Below are 14,662 nucleotides of genomic sequence, written 5' to 3' on the forward strand. Positions count from 1 at the left end.
GGGAGGATGTGCCCCGTGAATGGGATTCGTTTTGAACTTTTATTTTACAAAAAATCAAAATATTTGATATCTCTACTACTACATAACGGAGGGTGTATCTGAAAAACTAATCACTAACTAAATTACAAAGGAAGACAAGATACATTGAGCTAATAATTTGATATCTTCAAGTTAACTCTCCTACTAATAATCAATGAATCAACCTTAACTCATCCAATTGACTAAACAAGAACCAACAACATAGTAGTAATCCTAGTTTGCAATATACAGAAACAAACGAGTACAAACATCATAAAACACCTCAAGTATAATCCCATGAATCTCCTCTCCATTCATACCAAGATAGTAATTCAAGAGCATCCTCAAATCCTTGGGCCGACGAATCCCTCCGCCCACGATCATCTGCTCCATCGACTCCCTAAAGTCCTCCCGAGGATCCCATGTCGACATCTCAGCCGCCACCATCACCACGAACTTAGTAGCCGCCGCCCTCTCCCGCCGCCTAACTCTCTCTGCCTCATTCCTCCCTTCCATGATCATCTGATCCAGCCTCTCCTGCACCATCGCGTGCGCTATGCTTGAGATGCTCTCGTACCTTCCCGAGCCACTCGAGCTCTCCGCCTCCTCAGACGAGGAAACGCTGATCCTACAGCTGCAGCACAATCCTCTGCTCCGCCGTTGCTGCGTGATCGAGTTCTTGGATCTTTGCTGCATTCTTGAGTTTAAACTATTGTGTCATGTCTTTGAAAAGTGATTTTATGTGTGAGTGAATTGGGTTTTGGGGTGATCATGATTGTGTCCTGAGGTTAAAGTGTGTGTTGTGTGTGAAAAAAGGTGGTGGCGTGACTTGGGTTGGGGAGGAATTGAACAGATAAGGAGGGAACCATTTGGTTTGTTTATTATGGTAATGATGGTTATGATTTTACCTTAGATCTGAACTGACTTTAGTTACTTTAGTGTGACATGTATTAGGTGGCATGTTTTCAAATTTTAAGAACATAGGTTGAATAATGATTACTCCCTAATTTATTTACATGATTAAAAGGGTGTGCTTGTCTAAGTTTATATTTTTAATGTTGTAAATATTTAATTGTGATGTCAATAAGAAAATCTACAATGAATGAACTAGTCTATATTTGTAAAATTGTACATTTAATTTTCATGTCAATAAGAAAATTGAAATTGAATTAACAATTACTATCATGAAGTCAATTAGAAACGTGCCCACGCGATGTATGGAAAGGATCCACATTAAGGACCACTGTACGAGTTATACCATCACACTTTGTTAAAGTTAAAAGAGACAATTCAAACATGTAGTTTTGGACAATTTACTTTTTCAGGACAAAGAAATTATTATTACTAATTTACCATAAATAGTGTTAGTTTATAGTATTTAGTATTGGAAACTCTTACACATATATAGATATATTGCGATACATTTCAAAATTAAACATGCGGGATATAGAAGATGAGAAATATAAGAAACGAAAATTGAAAATACATAGAACAAAATAAACTAAAATTCAGGAGCCTATGTAAGATGAGGTATACGTTGATAGTGCTCTAGATTGTTATTGGCATGGCCTCCCCAGATATGAAGCAGTTTCTTCATTCACGGTGGTAGCACAACATACGAATGCAAAGAAGACAAGGGTGAATTGTGAAGCTCTGTCAATGAACTTACATGCTATGAAAAGTGAAGCTAAGATTTGTTCCATTAACAACGTTTTGATGTTACAATCGATACGCTATTAGTGGAAAGCTAGAGGATAACCGTTAAAGGGAACACATGCACCAAGGCCAATCCACCGTGCAGCCACATGTGCCTCAACTGGCATGGAAGACTCCCGAACCGTTACGAGAACCAACGATCCTCCCACATGCACAGGTGGGCCCAACGAGCTGAGCCGTCCTCAGTTGGGCCCCCAACGAATTTTGGTCCAAAAGTGGTCTATGCCAAAACCCCAATAGAGTACTCCAACAATTAGCCTGGCCAAAGTCCGATTGCAATAACCGAGGTACAAGGTTCATGAGCCACAGGCTCTGGCCTGGGTGGTGCAAGCACTTGATCTTCTAAAAAATTCACCATCAAGTGATTAATTATTAATCATTTTTTTCAAATCTAGATTGGAGCAAATTATTATAGTTCGATTATCAACTCATAACTAGATCGATCTTTTCTTTTAATTCAGCAAAATTAAATGGTTAGACACAATAAAAATTAATTAAAGCCACTCTTTTAATTATTTAGTTCACGATTTTCCAACAATTAGAACTAATACATTTGCTATGGTGATATTAAAAAATGGCAATTTGAGATAAAAAAAAGTTTTAAAAGTAGTAGGTAAGTTTATTGTATGTAAAAGTGCTTATTTGTCCTTTAATCTAAATTAATATTATCACATGATAGAGCTGATAACTTTAGTGTACGCAAAAGTACTTGTTTGTCCATATATTTATAAATTAATCACAGGGTAGAGCTTACCAACATGTGAAATGAGGACGAAGAGATCAATTTACAAGATTGCAAGATTGAACTCGTGAATTCATACCCAAAAGAGGAGTCATTCATGAGTTGTCAAGCTTCAGTTTTTCGAATTATCATGTGCTTGAATTCAAAAATTGGGCATGTTGAGTCGGAGTACGAAGGAAAAATAAAGCTGAAATAAAATAATTACTTGTATTTAAGCACATGAATATAATCCCAAGAGCTCATGTATTGAAATATATATACCAAATAATAACATTTGTCACAATGTACATGGCCCCTAGAGTAGTAATTCAAAGCATGAGATACTAACATAATATACACACTACACTACTCAAAAATTAACTAATGAACTTTCTTGCTAAACAAGCTCCTAATACTAAACAAGTGACTCCTCCGTATCACTTCACCCGAAACGCCACCGCTACCACTGCCCGCGCCGGCCCGGCCTTCACCATACCCACAGCTCAAATGATTCCGGTAGCCAATACACGTAGGCACATTCAAACTCAACACTCTCGCCTTCGAACCCCCAGCTTTCGTCAAACCATAGTTCCCATCTCTTTTCGCCACCTTTTCCCGGCCGCCGCGGAGCTGCCAAACGGGGCTGCTCCTTCCCAAGTGAACCCCGGCTCTATTAGGGCTATGCGCCCATCTCCTCGCCTTCGACTCCCCCGCCGAGTTGCTCCTCGAGCACGGCGCGCTGCTCGCTTTCCGAGCCACCGCCGCCGGGCGCGGCCGAGAGCCGGCGGACCTGCTCCTCGAGAAAGGCCATATGTTGATATTGAGCTCGGCCGCACTCACCGCCTTATTCACTGCCCCACCGCTCTTCTTCACATGGCTGAAATCCCTCTCCTTGTTAGCGGCGTGTGCGTTTTTCTTGAATAGATGTCTCCACCGTTTCGACTCAGGTTCAGTAGCTTCGGTGGGTTTTGGCGGAGGCTCGGGGGAGAGATGGAGGAGATGGAGGGGGAGGAGGAAGCCGCCGGAGAAGAGCTGGTCGGCGGAGAGGAGATTGGGCTGAGGTAAAGAAGGGTTTCGGAGCATCCAAAACTCGAATTCCGGTGAATTGGTTGTTGAGGGAGTTTGAGGGGAGGAATGTGGTTGTTCCATTCTCTCTCTCTTTCTGTCTATCCAGTTTTACGTTATCTTATTTTTATGAGGTCTTTGTTTCACTAATAGGAAAAAAATGTGGTTTTGGGGTTTGGAGATAGAAAGAGACCCTACATGGAGTGGGAATAAGCATTCAGTAGTACTAAAGGCAATGAAAGGGACGCATATACTCTCAATTAGACCTCCCAAGGTTTACCGAACCAGCGGTTAAAATCGAAACCGTAACCGCCGGTTGCGGTTCCGAACTGAAATAGTGAGAATTTACCCGAACCAAAACCATCAATTTTTGAACTGTGGTTCGGTTCTAGTTCAATAATTTTCAAACCGAAACCGTGCCGTAACCACCGGTTCCGGATGGTTTCAAACCGGAACCACGAAAAACTGTCAGAAAACCGTGAAACCAAGCTGGAACCGTGAAAAACCAACGGTTCGAAACCGTGAAAAAACGTAAAAAACCGCCGGTTCAGAACTGAAACCGAAACCAGCGGTTTTAGAACCGAAACCATAACTGCGAAACACCCTCGCGGTTCGGTTCCGGTTCGGCAATTTCCACAACTAGAACCGGCGGTTTTGAACCGTAACCGCCGGTTCCAGAACCGTGGGCACCTCTACTCTCAACCAAGTTGACTCCGTATTCCTTTTTTTAGTTCTCAACTAAGTTAAGTCGTTTTGTTTTTTTCTAAAAAAAAAAACCAAATCTGTGAACCATTGCATATTGTTTTGCGCCACATGCCAATTCATTAATGAAATTATATAACAACTGGATTTAATTAGAATATATAAATGTATATAATTAAAAAATATATATTGAATAAAAAATAAAAGTTATTACTTTAGAGATGATTAATCAATGTTGATAACAGAAGAAACGATTTTAAAGACTTTTGATTGCATGTACCAAGATTGGTTGCACTAGAATGATAAATACATCACTATGATATTGTTCTGTTTCCAATATAAAATAATACCAAGATACAAGAATTGTGAGATTATTTTAGTCATGCGAGGTTTACTATGACTAATTATTCCATAATTATTTATCTAGGATTAAATTGTCGGATTGAATCTCATAAATCAAACACGCTACAAATTTAAACCCGGATACATTTTTTGCAAAATCGAACACCCCTATATGGACTAATTTTGAGAGAATTTTGACTCAATCACATATGTACAACCGCTACTGTGACTGCCAGCTTTAATTCCTGAAATGGAAATGAAAAAAAATGAATATTAAAAGAAACTAAGTCAGTTACTAAGTTGGAAGCTCACAACATTTCCCATACCAACTCGGAAGCTGTTTCCTCCACCACCAACACTTGTTCACTTCTCCTCATTTTCTCTCTTCCGTTTCCAAAACCTAGTAAGATTTTTCTTTTGAGTTTGAAAATTGCATGCTACTGTAGTTTGGAGATCATAAACGCCGTTGAAGATATGCTTGAAAACGTTCATTTTTTTTCCGTTTACAATAGTTTTTTTTTTGCTCATTCTTAGGAGGATTTTCGTTGACAGAGATGCGATCTGATTGCGCACTTCGAAATCTGTGAAAAAAACAAAATGTATGCATGTTTTGTTTGTGAAAGCTGAGCTGATACACATTTGGGGATATTTTGAAGTGTTAATTTGAATGACTGAATTTGGATAATGCGTACGGTGTCTGGTGAAATTTTTCGTGAGTAATCGATGCAAATGTAGATATTTTGTTAGTTGTTACTCAGAATTTTTTGATAGACTCAGCGGAAATTGTTATTTACTCTGAAGCGCATAAAACCTTTGCCAAATTGCTCTGTTGGCTGTTATTAGTAGAATGTAAATGAAAACTTTGATGTGTTTATAAGCTTATACTGTTTCGTTGTGGTTATATTCAACTGTTTTCATCCGTTCCTTTAGGTAATGGCGTACTGGCGTAGCATCATAGCTAGATCGAAGTTGTTCTACCAACAGCACCAGCGATTTTCGCCTCCACTTTCGCACATTAGTGGCAGAGACCGTGAAGAGTCGCCTGCTAAAAGGAATCCGGAGATGATCACCAATTTTCTGATATCCAGAAACAATGCAGGCAATTCTCGGCTTATGCGTTCTGAGGTTCCGGCAGGCTATGGGCTGCTATCAGGAAATGTATCCCGACTTATGCGTGCTGAGGTTCCCGCGGGCTATGGGCTGATTTTCCATAGAAACATGTCGAAGGTGCCTTTGGACATTGCGGTGGCTGAAAAGGCTGTTGAGGCAGCTCCGGTGGCGAATGAAGTGGCCACTGCAGCAGCAACTTCAATTTCTGACTATAACATAATTCAATTTGTGCACTGTTACACAGGTTTGGAATGGTGAGGGTGTTTCTCTGAAGCCAAAATCTAATGCTTTACTTGAACTTAACACTTTGTGTTATACTGTTAAATTGTTGATTGGATTGATTGTGGTTGGCAAAGTCATCTCATTGGGAATTTTTATTAGGTGGGCATCAATTGCAGTTGCGGCTCTTTTTATGCGTCTCGCGCATATTCCTTTTGAAGTAAGTAGGGTGGGATATTACCAAAATTCCAAGGAGTAAGTTCCAAACCAATTTCTATGCATATTTTGGGGATTTTCCATTAATTTGGGTTGGGATGAATAAGAACAACAAGGTTACTATGTTGTGAATGTGAAATATCCTCAACATATGCATTTTGGATAATTACTGTATGGATAGAATTGATGTTTTGGATGTAGTATCTGATGCAACTTCTATCTCATAACTATACACACAATTGTGTTGTACTGTTTTGGAAGTTGCGGCCGTTGCCATAAACAGAGAAACGGTAAGGAGAAAGAATAGAAAATTGAACATAGGAAACAATTTTACATTGAAAATGCTGTAACAAGGAGTATAATGGGATATGAGTGAGGCACTATACTTTTCTTCCTTTTTCCCACTTGAAGACCTGTGTCCTTAGCTTTGATTTTTGGAGATGTATTAGTGGATGTAATTGAATATTGACTTGCAGCCCATTGAGTTTACTGACAGCGGAATTGATATGGTGGTTATGGACTGAGGGTGGTGTTTACTTTTCTGTAAGATCACATTCCCTTTAGTTCTATATAAAATTTTCTTATGCTCCCTCTGTTTCCTCTGGTTTTGCATCCATCTTTCTATACTATTTGACTCTTTTAATAAACAGTGTCCTATAAATAATCTACTACACCATCTATTAATCACTTCCAATTCAGATTGTGGAATTGGTGGTGAAAGAAGAACCCTCATTTAAAACTGGTGGAATACTATGGTTTACGGATTTATCAGGTCCTACTTACGTGGAACTTCCTATCCTTGTGGCATTGACATATTGGGCTAACAAGAATGTAAGCTAACTTCTCCATCATATTCTAACTGCGGCTGTTGTTTTGAATTTGTTTTTCTGAAATCTCACCCCTTAACTATCACTGATCCCTCTTCAGTTGGATCCATTTCACTTTACCAAAGGCGCCAGAGCAGACGAGGAAAGTTCCATCCATTACGGATTTGGAGTAGTATCCGCTGTCGGTATCGTTATAGGATTCCACACGGTTTGTAGTGCATCACCCTCATTATGTGTTTTCAACAATAATTCATCCCCTTAAAATTATTCTCATATTTCGTTTCCAGACCTTATCAAGGATCTATTGCTGTGTTTTTCAATTTGTTCATTTCATGCTTTCATTACAGTAAAATGTTTTAATACTATTGACTACATAACGCATTATATTCATTATCTAGCTTTTTTGTGCTTGTTTTTATTGCTGTGTATATACATTTAAATCTAGTGTTATCATAATCTTTGGTATTTTTGAACAATCTCCATGAAATGAATAATTATTTCGTGCGTATTTTGCAGGGTTTGTACTTTTACTTGTGGACCTATAACCTCTTTGCAATAGCATCTTCAATGGGTGTGTTCTCCTTCTGTTCTTCTTCTTTATTTGAATAATTGAATCTGTTACATGTATTTTGATCTGTTTGAAATGTTGTATTCATAGTGATGAGAAAGCCTCGAGTTCAGAAATTGTTAGGGATATCATTGACCATGCCACATAAAGCTGGAAAATAGCGATCCTGAATTTAGAGAGACCAAAAATACTAGTACTATTCCGATTTCCGTATCTTGAAATTGTTGTTTTGTCTCTTCAGTCAATATGGCTACGTGGTTCAAAAAATGTGTAACCCTACAATGGTGATGTGGATTCAAAGAGACTAACTAGGATGTTAAAGTGTGAACGGCAGACATGTTACTCCTATTCCCTTTTCTTCATTGATTTTGTCTAAATTGTTCACACTGACAGACGTATACTCCGTTTTCTAAAAGTAAATTTTTTTTATTTTGATCCGTTTATTATAAATTGAAACTTTTTATTTTAGAAAACTTTTTTATTTTAGAAAACTTAAAAATTGAAAATTTTGTTTTTATCTTTATCTTACTTTTATTATTTTTTTGCTTAAAATTTACTATATCATTTTAAAAGTTTCTATTTGAGTATGATATAGTATTCATTTAATTACAACGAGTTGCATGTTATCGAACAATAAGTCTACGTAAAATATATTTTTATATCACTTGATTTAGATCATTTCTATTAAAGATAGTTTACCAATTAAGTTGAATTGTAGACTTTACGTAAGAACAATAAGTCTACGTAAAATTTACATAAGATTCGGGCTTCAACCACAAGAATTTCGAGCTTGAAAGTTTTAAGTTTTAAGTCATATTGTTACTTCCTACAGAACTAATCCATTTCTATTTTTAAAACTTTTTTTTGCTATATACTAGTACTCCCTCCGTCCCGGCTAAGATGACACGTTCCTTAGCCGGCACGGGATTTTAGGATAAATGGGTTAATGTGTTTAATTGGAGAGAGAAAAGGTAAGTGGAAGTATTAAAATAGAGAGGGAAAGAGAGGTGAATATTTTAATAAGGGTGGGTAAAAGTGGTTGAGTATATTAATTGTAGAGAGAGAGTTTTCAAAAAAGCAAATGTGTCATTTTGGTTGGGACAAACTAAAAAGGAAAACATGTCATCTTAAGCGGGACGGAGGGAGTACTACACTACTACTAATATAAACTACTCCCTCCGTCCCACTTTAGGAGTCCCGGTTTACTACTTTTGGATGTCCCACTTTAGGAGTCCCGGTTTACTACTTTTGGATGTCCCACTTTAGGAGTCCCGGTTGAAATATTCCATAATTGGTAATATGCCCCACATTCCACTAACATTTTTCCACTCACATTTTATTATAAAACTAATATAAAAAGGTAGGACCCACATTCCACTATATTTTTTCACCAACTTTTCTTTACATTTCTTAATACCCGTGCCGAACTCAACCGGGACTCCTAAAGTGGGACGGAGGGAGTAATTAGTATTCCCTCCGTTCCATAGTAATGGAGGCGTTTCTTTTCGACACGAAGATTAAGAAAAATTGTGTTAGGTGAGTTAAGTAAGGGAGAGTAAAGTGGAAAATGAAAAAAGTTAGAGAGATGGAGTGAAAATAAAGTAATAGAGAGTAAAGGAGGTGTCGAAAAATGTGTTGACTTTTACTAAAAAATAAAATGACTCTATTACTATGGAACATACCAAAATGGTAAAATGACTCTATTACTACGGAACAGAGGGAGTATTTATTAACACTTCTTTAATTCTTTTTCATTCATTTATTTATTTTATATTAAAACTCGTATATTGAACAAGCCTCCATAATTAGAGGATGGATAAAATATTTTGTAACTAAATGAAAATTACTAATTGCATAATAAAATACTATAATTAGCACTAATAGCCCTAGCCCTAGCCCCGTAGCATCTAATGTTCCAACACTAAGTTTATACTTCCAAGAAAAAAATATTGCCCACGGTTCATTAAAAAATATGGTTGAAGTATTATTAATCAAAGATACTCGCTTCATTACAGGAATAATGATTAATTTGGTGAAGAGACCAAAATGGAGTAAATAATAATAATAATAATAATAATAATAATAATAATAATAATAATAATAATAATAATAATAATAATAATAATAATAATAATAATAAAATATACTCCCTCCGTCTACGAAAATTCGTCTCGGTTTGACCGGGCACGGATTTTAAGAAATGTAATGGAAAGTGAGTTGAAAAAGTTAGTGGATTATGGGTCCTACTTTTATATATTAGTTTTATAATAAAATGTGAGTAGGAATGAGTTAGTGTAATATGGGTACCACTATCAAAAATGGTAAAAGTGAAATGGGACAAATTTTGGGGAACGGAAGGAGTAATAATAATAATAATAATAATAATACATTTAGTAAGACCAAAGTCCAGGTCCACTTTAAGCATTACTACTGAAAATATATATAGCAGTGGCATACGAACTGAAAGCTACAAACTATAGACTTTCAGCAGTTAAAAGTTAGCTACAGCACTATAGACACACATACTAAATAGCAGTTCTTGGATTCATTGGTGACAAATAATCGGATCAACGTCTCAAGCCACCTCTTTAGAGGAGCGCAGGCGATATATCCATCGGGAAAGGATTGCCTAAAACATTGTCCATGTAATAGTGAGGGTGTGCAGCATCCATCACCACGAACTGCATGTCCTCAGACGGCTTCCAGTGCCGTTTCCTTTGGTTGATGAACCAGTTGTTTATCTGCTTCTGATCCAGACCGGTCGATTCAGCCAACGCCAGCTTCTGAGATTCCTGAGTTTGAATAATGCACTTTACAATCTTGTTGTGTTGATCATTTTCATGAAAAATGTTTTAAGTCCTGAGATGATTTGCATACCGATGGATATGGCCACTTGTAATGCCTGCTCCACCAGTCGAGGAGTTGTTGACGGGCTTCTTTAGGCAGCTTTCCTTTCTTTCGTTTCTTCATGAATTCCTGTTTGAGGCTGCCAAGATATCCGCTGTATTTCCGTAGAAGCTGGCCTTTCAGCTCTCTGTCTTCTGCTTGAGGGTCTATGAAGCTGTTATTAATGTCGACCTCTTCTTCAGACGAGCCGTTAGTCTCCATTGCTTCGGTACAAGCTGATAAAATGGAAGAATAATTAACCAAGTAAAAAAAAATGATGTCTTCATAACTTGAACATTGGAAATGTTTTGGACTGTAGAAGTAAATCGTCGTCGTTGAAGAATTGCAATAACAAGACATTATTTCAGGTATGAGAAGAGTGACTACTACACATGGCTTCTGCTAAGCATCAATCAAATATTGTGAATTAACAATAAAAAGTCACCATCTTTAAAGTTCAAAATGTTATCAGAAATTCAATATCCACACCTGCAATTAAAAAGGTCTTACATAGATTCTGAGCCAAGAATTTATAGTATAACAATTATCATGTACAAATGTTTTTGACTAAATGAGAGTAGGGCCACAATGGATACTGATTGTTCATGTAAAACAGAAAGGGCCTCCAATCACAAAAATTACAATTTGAAATAAGTTAAATGGTTAGCTGGTAGTAATAAAATATAGTAGTAGTACTACTTAGTATGTGCATTGAAAATTTGAAATATCCTTAAATCCATATAGTATAATCAGTAGTTTTATAAATGGAGTAGATAAATCTGTCTGACACATGCAACAAATTTAAAATATCATATCTATGTCAGGGATACTGTAGAATAAAAGAGCTCATAGACTGATAGACATCTTAATGGTAACATAGAGTATTTCTCAGAATCGAACACTCATTAGCAGACTATGTATGCACATCTTTCTGACTTACCATAAAGCATAATTAAGAGCAATATTTATTGACCATATCTAAGTGTAGCCGAGTTCAACTTGAAGGAATGGCTTATACACATATAGAAGTGTAACCACATTTAACCTATAGAGCTATGGTGAAATTTATGAAAGTAGAAGTTTAAGTAAAGAAACAAGTGTCTCCTTATGAGCAACTTCAATGGACCTAATTCACAACAAGGATGGCATTATGTGCATAGCATTTTTAATAGTCTTCAAGAAATGCTTGATTTAGCTCAATACTCTTTTTTTTTTATCAGAAGTTGTTGGGAAAGCTGGTATTGTTAAATTCATACACATTTAATTTATTGTTTCAACCTCTCCACAATTCATGACACTAATACTGGTGCTAGTCTATAAAAATCTCATAAAATAAAGAAAACAGACTAGAAAAACTCAAAGGTGATACACCAAAATAAATCACACATTAATTGCAAATCCATACTAATACCCCCAACATATTATACTCCACATGACTTGAAATAAGACATTATTTAATTATCTGCATCGACAGTGGAATATCTAACAATATATATTTCCAGACTAATGAGTCCGAAATATAAGGGTTAGCAGAGGGCTCTCTTCATGAAACTGAATTTCAGAGTAAAATCAAAATATTATACTACCATATGCCTATATCAGGATATATAGTATACCTAGAATGATTAGCTCAAAATAGGGCATGATTGATGATATCAAAAGAAACATAAAAAATAGTGAATCCAAAAATATTATTTTTTTAAAAAAATTAAACAATGGATCTGAAAAACACCAAACAAAAAATCCTAATTTATTTCTGGGAAACATGCACATGCAGTCATCGATTAGATACAAGAATTCAATTAGTAAACAGTGAGAGAGATCTGTGAAAATATGCATAGAAAAAGAGAGATGTTTGAATTAATTGAATTTACCAGCGGAGGCGGAGGCGGAGGCGGAAGGGGAGAGAGCGAGGGCTTTGAATTGGCACTCAATTCTGGATAGAAAAAGCATGGCTTCTTTGAAGGGTTTGGAGAGCTCTTGCTCGTATTTCGTCAGCATCTCGCAGTAGGCCTCCATGAACTGGTCCAGCGCCGGATCTTCTCCGACGGAGCTCGTGCAGTGCCGGCTCATCGCCGCCGCCGACGCGCACGCCTCCTCCAGCTTCGCCACCACCTCCGCCGGCGCTCCTATCTGTTCCAATTTTCAATTTTCAATTAAAATTTCTACACACCTGTCTCTATCACCTCTCTCTCTCCAGAAATCAAGGGTTTTGAATTAAGCTTTTTTTAGAGAGAGAGAAAGGGATTATACCTTTTGGCAATTGGCATAAGCAGACAAGAGGCGGTGGTAGTGAGGATGAGCCATGATTTTAGCCTTGGTGTCGTTGGTGCTATCCATGAAATAATAGCCTGTGCTGGTGATGTCATTGGTGGAAGGGAGAGGGAGAAAAGGGGGGTTTCCGGCGCCGGAATCAGGCATGATTATGGGGCAGTAACCGTTGATATTGTTGTTATCTCCAAAGGCCATGAAGCAGGAATTGCTGCTTGAGCCACCACCACCACCACTTTCCATGTCTCAATATGTGTGATTGAGTAAGTGCCCTTTGGTTTTGGTTAAAAACCCTTGAAGAAGATTTGATTATGATTTATGTGGTTTCTCTCTCTCTCTCTTGGTTGTACACACGCATAAGCAATCTGTCTTTATTTGCAAAGAGGCTCCCGAGTTTTATGCTTACTTGTTCAGCCTTTTTACAGAAAATCCTAAATAGTGGTTTGTTGTAGTTAGTGTTAGTCTTTAGTCAGTTGATGAGGAAAAGTAAGGGTTATATCTTTAGGCGTTGGAAATGGGAAGGAGGAGGAGAAGGGAGAGAGAAAAGGTAGGGTGGGTAAGGGTAAGGGTTGGATTGTGGAGCAAAGCGTTACCTTCCCAATGAAAACTCTCGCTCTCTTTTCTTTCACTGCCACTGAAACACTGCCAAGACTGGCAAACTAGGGAGGGAGAGAGATTGTGTTAATGTGTAAAAGAAAAAGGGAAAGGGAGAAATGAACGATCAAATCGAGGGTAGTTTAGTGAAGCAGATGTGGTTTTTGGGGCACGGAATCACAATTCCTGTGCTAATTTTTGTTTACTGACCAAACCCCTGCCATACATCTATTTGTCCACTCTTTCATTATTGGTTTTTCGTTTCTCTATATCCAATTTCTTTATTACTGTAATAGCCAGGATGGCAAGGCAATCCATTTCTTTAATTCTTGTAAGAGCAAGGCCATCCACAATGCTGGATGGGGAGGAGGGGCCGGACCGAGGATCACGGCGTTGGAGGTGGCGTAGGCGGGGTTTGGGCTGCGACTGGGGACTCGCTAGTTTGAGGCCCGTCTCGGCGTAACCTCAAATCTTTTTTATTTATATAAAATTCGAACTTTTGCCTATAGATATCATATCATTCTATAATGTTGGAGTTCAAACTCGAGTTGCACAATTAAATGATCGACCACATTCGCTCAAGTATAAGGAAGAATAAGTAGTTTTTTGTCTTTTTAATTTTTTTATTTTTACGAATTGTAAATTTCTATTTTCTAGGTTTTATAAGTTTTAATTTCTAAATGAACAATGAATTTTCCATGTTATAATTGTCCAACATTTTCAATTTTACGACTAAAATAGTTAGTATAGTTGTGAATAATGCAATGTAATGTTTGTAGTCTAGATAGGGCCTGCAAGATTGTGAGAGTTATGGTCTGACACAGAAAATGGGAATGATGACGTGACTGAGACTTGTGGCCAGGCCCCAAGACAGGGTCAAGGATGCCCTCATACATAATGCCCTTTCGTCGGGCCACAACTATTTGTCACGTTATTATAATTTCCTTCATTTTCTGCATCAGATCCTAACTCCCACAATAAGGCATACACTCCCGCACCTCTTCCTGTGCCTTTGACGATAATTTATTATATTCATTGTTTTAGTCGTAAAATTGAAGTACAATAAACAATATTACTAGCATGCAACACAAAATTACTTCATTAAATAAATTATTTTATTTACAAATACTTGAAAACAAAATGGAAAATGCAAAAGTATGGCAGTGCTGGAAAACGTTGGTGCGCGTCCAAATATCTTCGATCGGGTCTTCATGTCCAAATCCGTCAGAGCATTGGAGGAAGTACTTGTCACAACCAACGAGTGCATCAATGACACACAGAAATATCGGTTATCACATCCGAAAAGTCTCAACTATCTTGAGACGAAGTGAATAACAGTACTCCCTTCGTCCCAAGATAAGCGAGTCACATTCCTTTTAGGGATATCCCACTATAAGTGAGTCATTT

At 37.5% G+C, this 14,662-nt stretch overlaps 4 protein-coding genes across 4 annotated transcripts; 1 reads left to right on the top strand and 3 right to left on the bottom strand.

The window, feature by feature from the left end:
• Positions 1-252: 252 nt before the first annotated feature.
• Positions 253-714, bottom strand: LOC125209408 (probable transcription repressor OFP9). Its single transcript, XM_048109011.1, has one exon. It carries the CDS (start codon positions 712-714, stop codon positions 253-255), a length of 462 nt encoding a protein of 153 aa, XP_047964968.1.
• Positions 715-2,702: 1,988 nt separating this feature from the next.
• Positions 2,703-3,641, bottom strand: LOC125213027. Its single transcript, XM_048113376.1, has one exon. It carries the CDS (start codon positions 3,602-3,604, stop codon positions 2,837-2,839), a length of 768 nt encoding a protein of 255 aa, XP_047969333.1. The 5' UTR covers positions 3,605-3,641; the 3' UTR covers positions 2,703-2,836.
• A 1,258-nt stretch (positions 3,642-4,899) lies between these two features.
• LOC125213026 (mitochondrial inner membrane protein OXA1-like) lies at positions 4,900-7,749 on the top strand. The gene is made up of 8 exons (XM_048113375.1): positions 4,900-4,967; positions 5,495-5,928; positions 6,056-6,148; positions 6,586-6,652; positions 6,809-6,940; positions 7,037-7,144; positions 7,453-7,507; positions 7,595-7,749. Exons 2-8 carry the CDS (start codon positions 5,498-5,500, stop codon positions 7,663-7,665), a joined length of 957 nt encoding a protein of 318 aa, XP_047969332.1. The 5' UTR covers positions 4,900-4,967; positions 5,495-5,497; the 3' UTR covers positions 7,666-7,749.
• Positions 7,750-9,871: 2,122 nt separating this feature from the next.
• Positions 9,872-13,436, bottom strand: LOC125212868 (homeobox protein knotted-1-like LET6). Its single transcript, XM_048113148.1, has 4 exons — positions 12,644-13,436; positions 12,265-12,523; positions 10,382-10,626; positions 9,872-10,296 (listed from the first exon to the last, which is right to left on the bottom strand). Exons 1-4 carry the CDS (start codon positions 12,902-12,904, stop codon positions 10,093-10,095), a joined length of 969 nt encoding a protein of 322 aa, XP_047969105.1. The 5' UTR covers positions 12,905-13,436; the 3' UTR covers positions 9,872-10,092.
• Between the last annotated feature and the right edge of the window lie 1,226 nt (positions 13,437-14,662).

The sequence above is a fragment of the Salvia hispanica genome, chromosome 3, assembly GCF_023119035.1.
Source record: "Salvia hispanica cultivar TCC Black 2014 chromosome 3, UniMelb_Shisp_WGS_1.0, whole genome shotgun sequence".
Taxonomy (NCBI): Eukaryota; Viridiplantae; Streptophyta; class Magnoliopsida; order Lamiales; family Lamiaceae; genus Salvia; species Salvia hispanica.

Excerpts from the sequence above, each read along its gene's own strand:
- LOC125209408 (XM_048109011.1), bottom strand. The coding sequence starts at position 714 with ATGCAGCAAAGATCCAAGAACTCGATCACGCAGCAACGGCGGAGCAGA.
- LOC125212868 (XM_048113148.1), bottom strand. The coding sequence starts at position 12,904 with ATGGAAAGTGGTGGTGGTGGTGGCTCAAGCAGCAATTCCTGCTTCATG. Across the intron at positions 12,524-12,643 it reads CTTATGCCAATTGCCAAAAG|ATAGGAGCGCCGGCGGAGGT; the intron begins GTATAATCCCTT and ends AAATTGGAACAG. Across the intron at positions 10,627-12,264 it reads CTCCGCCTCCGCCTCCGCTG|CTTGTACCGAAGCAATGGAG; the intron begins GTAAATTCAATT and ends CCATTTTATCAG.
- LOC125213026 (XM_048113375.1), top strand. The coding sequence starts at position 5,498 with ATGGCGTACTGGCGTAGCATCATAGCTAGATCGAAGTTGTTCTACCAA. Across the intron at positions 6,653-6,808 it reads AGGGTGGTGTTTACTTTTCT|ATTGTGGAATTGGTGGTGAA; the intron begins GTAAGATCACAT and ends CTTCCAATTCAG. Across the intron at positions 7,145-7,452 it reads TCGTTATAGGATTCCACACG|GGTTTGTACTTTTACTTGTG; the intron begins GTTTGTAGTGCA and ends CGTATTTTGCAG.
- LOC125213027 (XM_048113376.1), bottom strand. The coding sequence starts at position 3,604 with ATGGAACAACCACATTCCTCCCCTCAAACTCCCTCAACAACCAATTCA.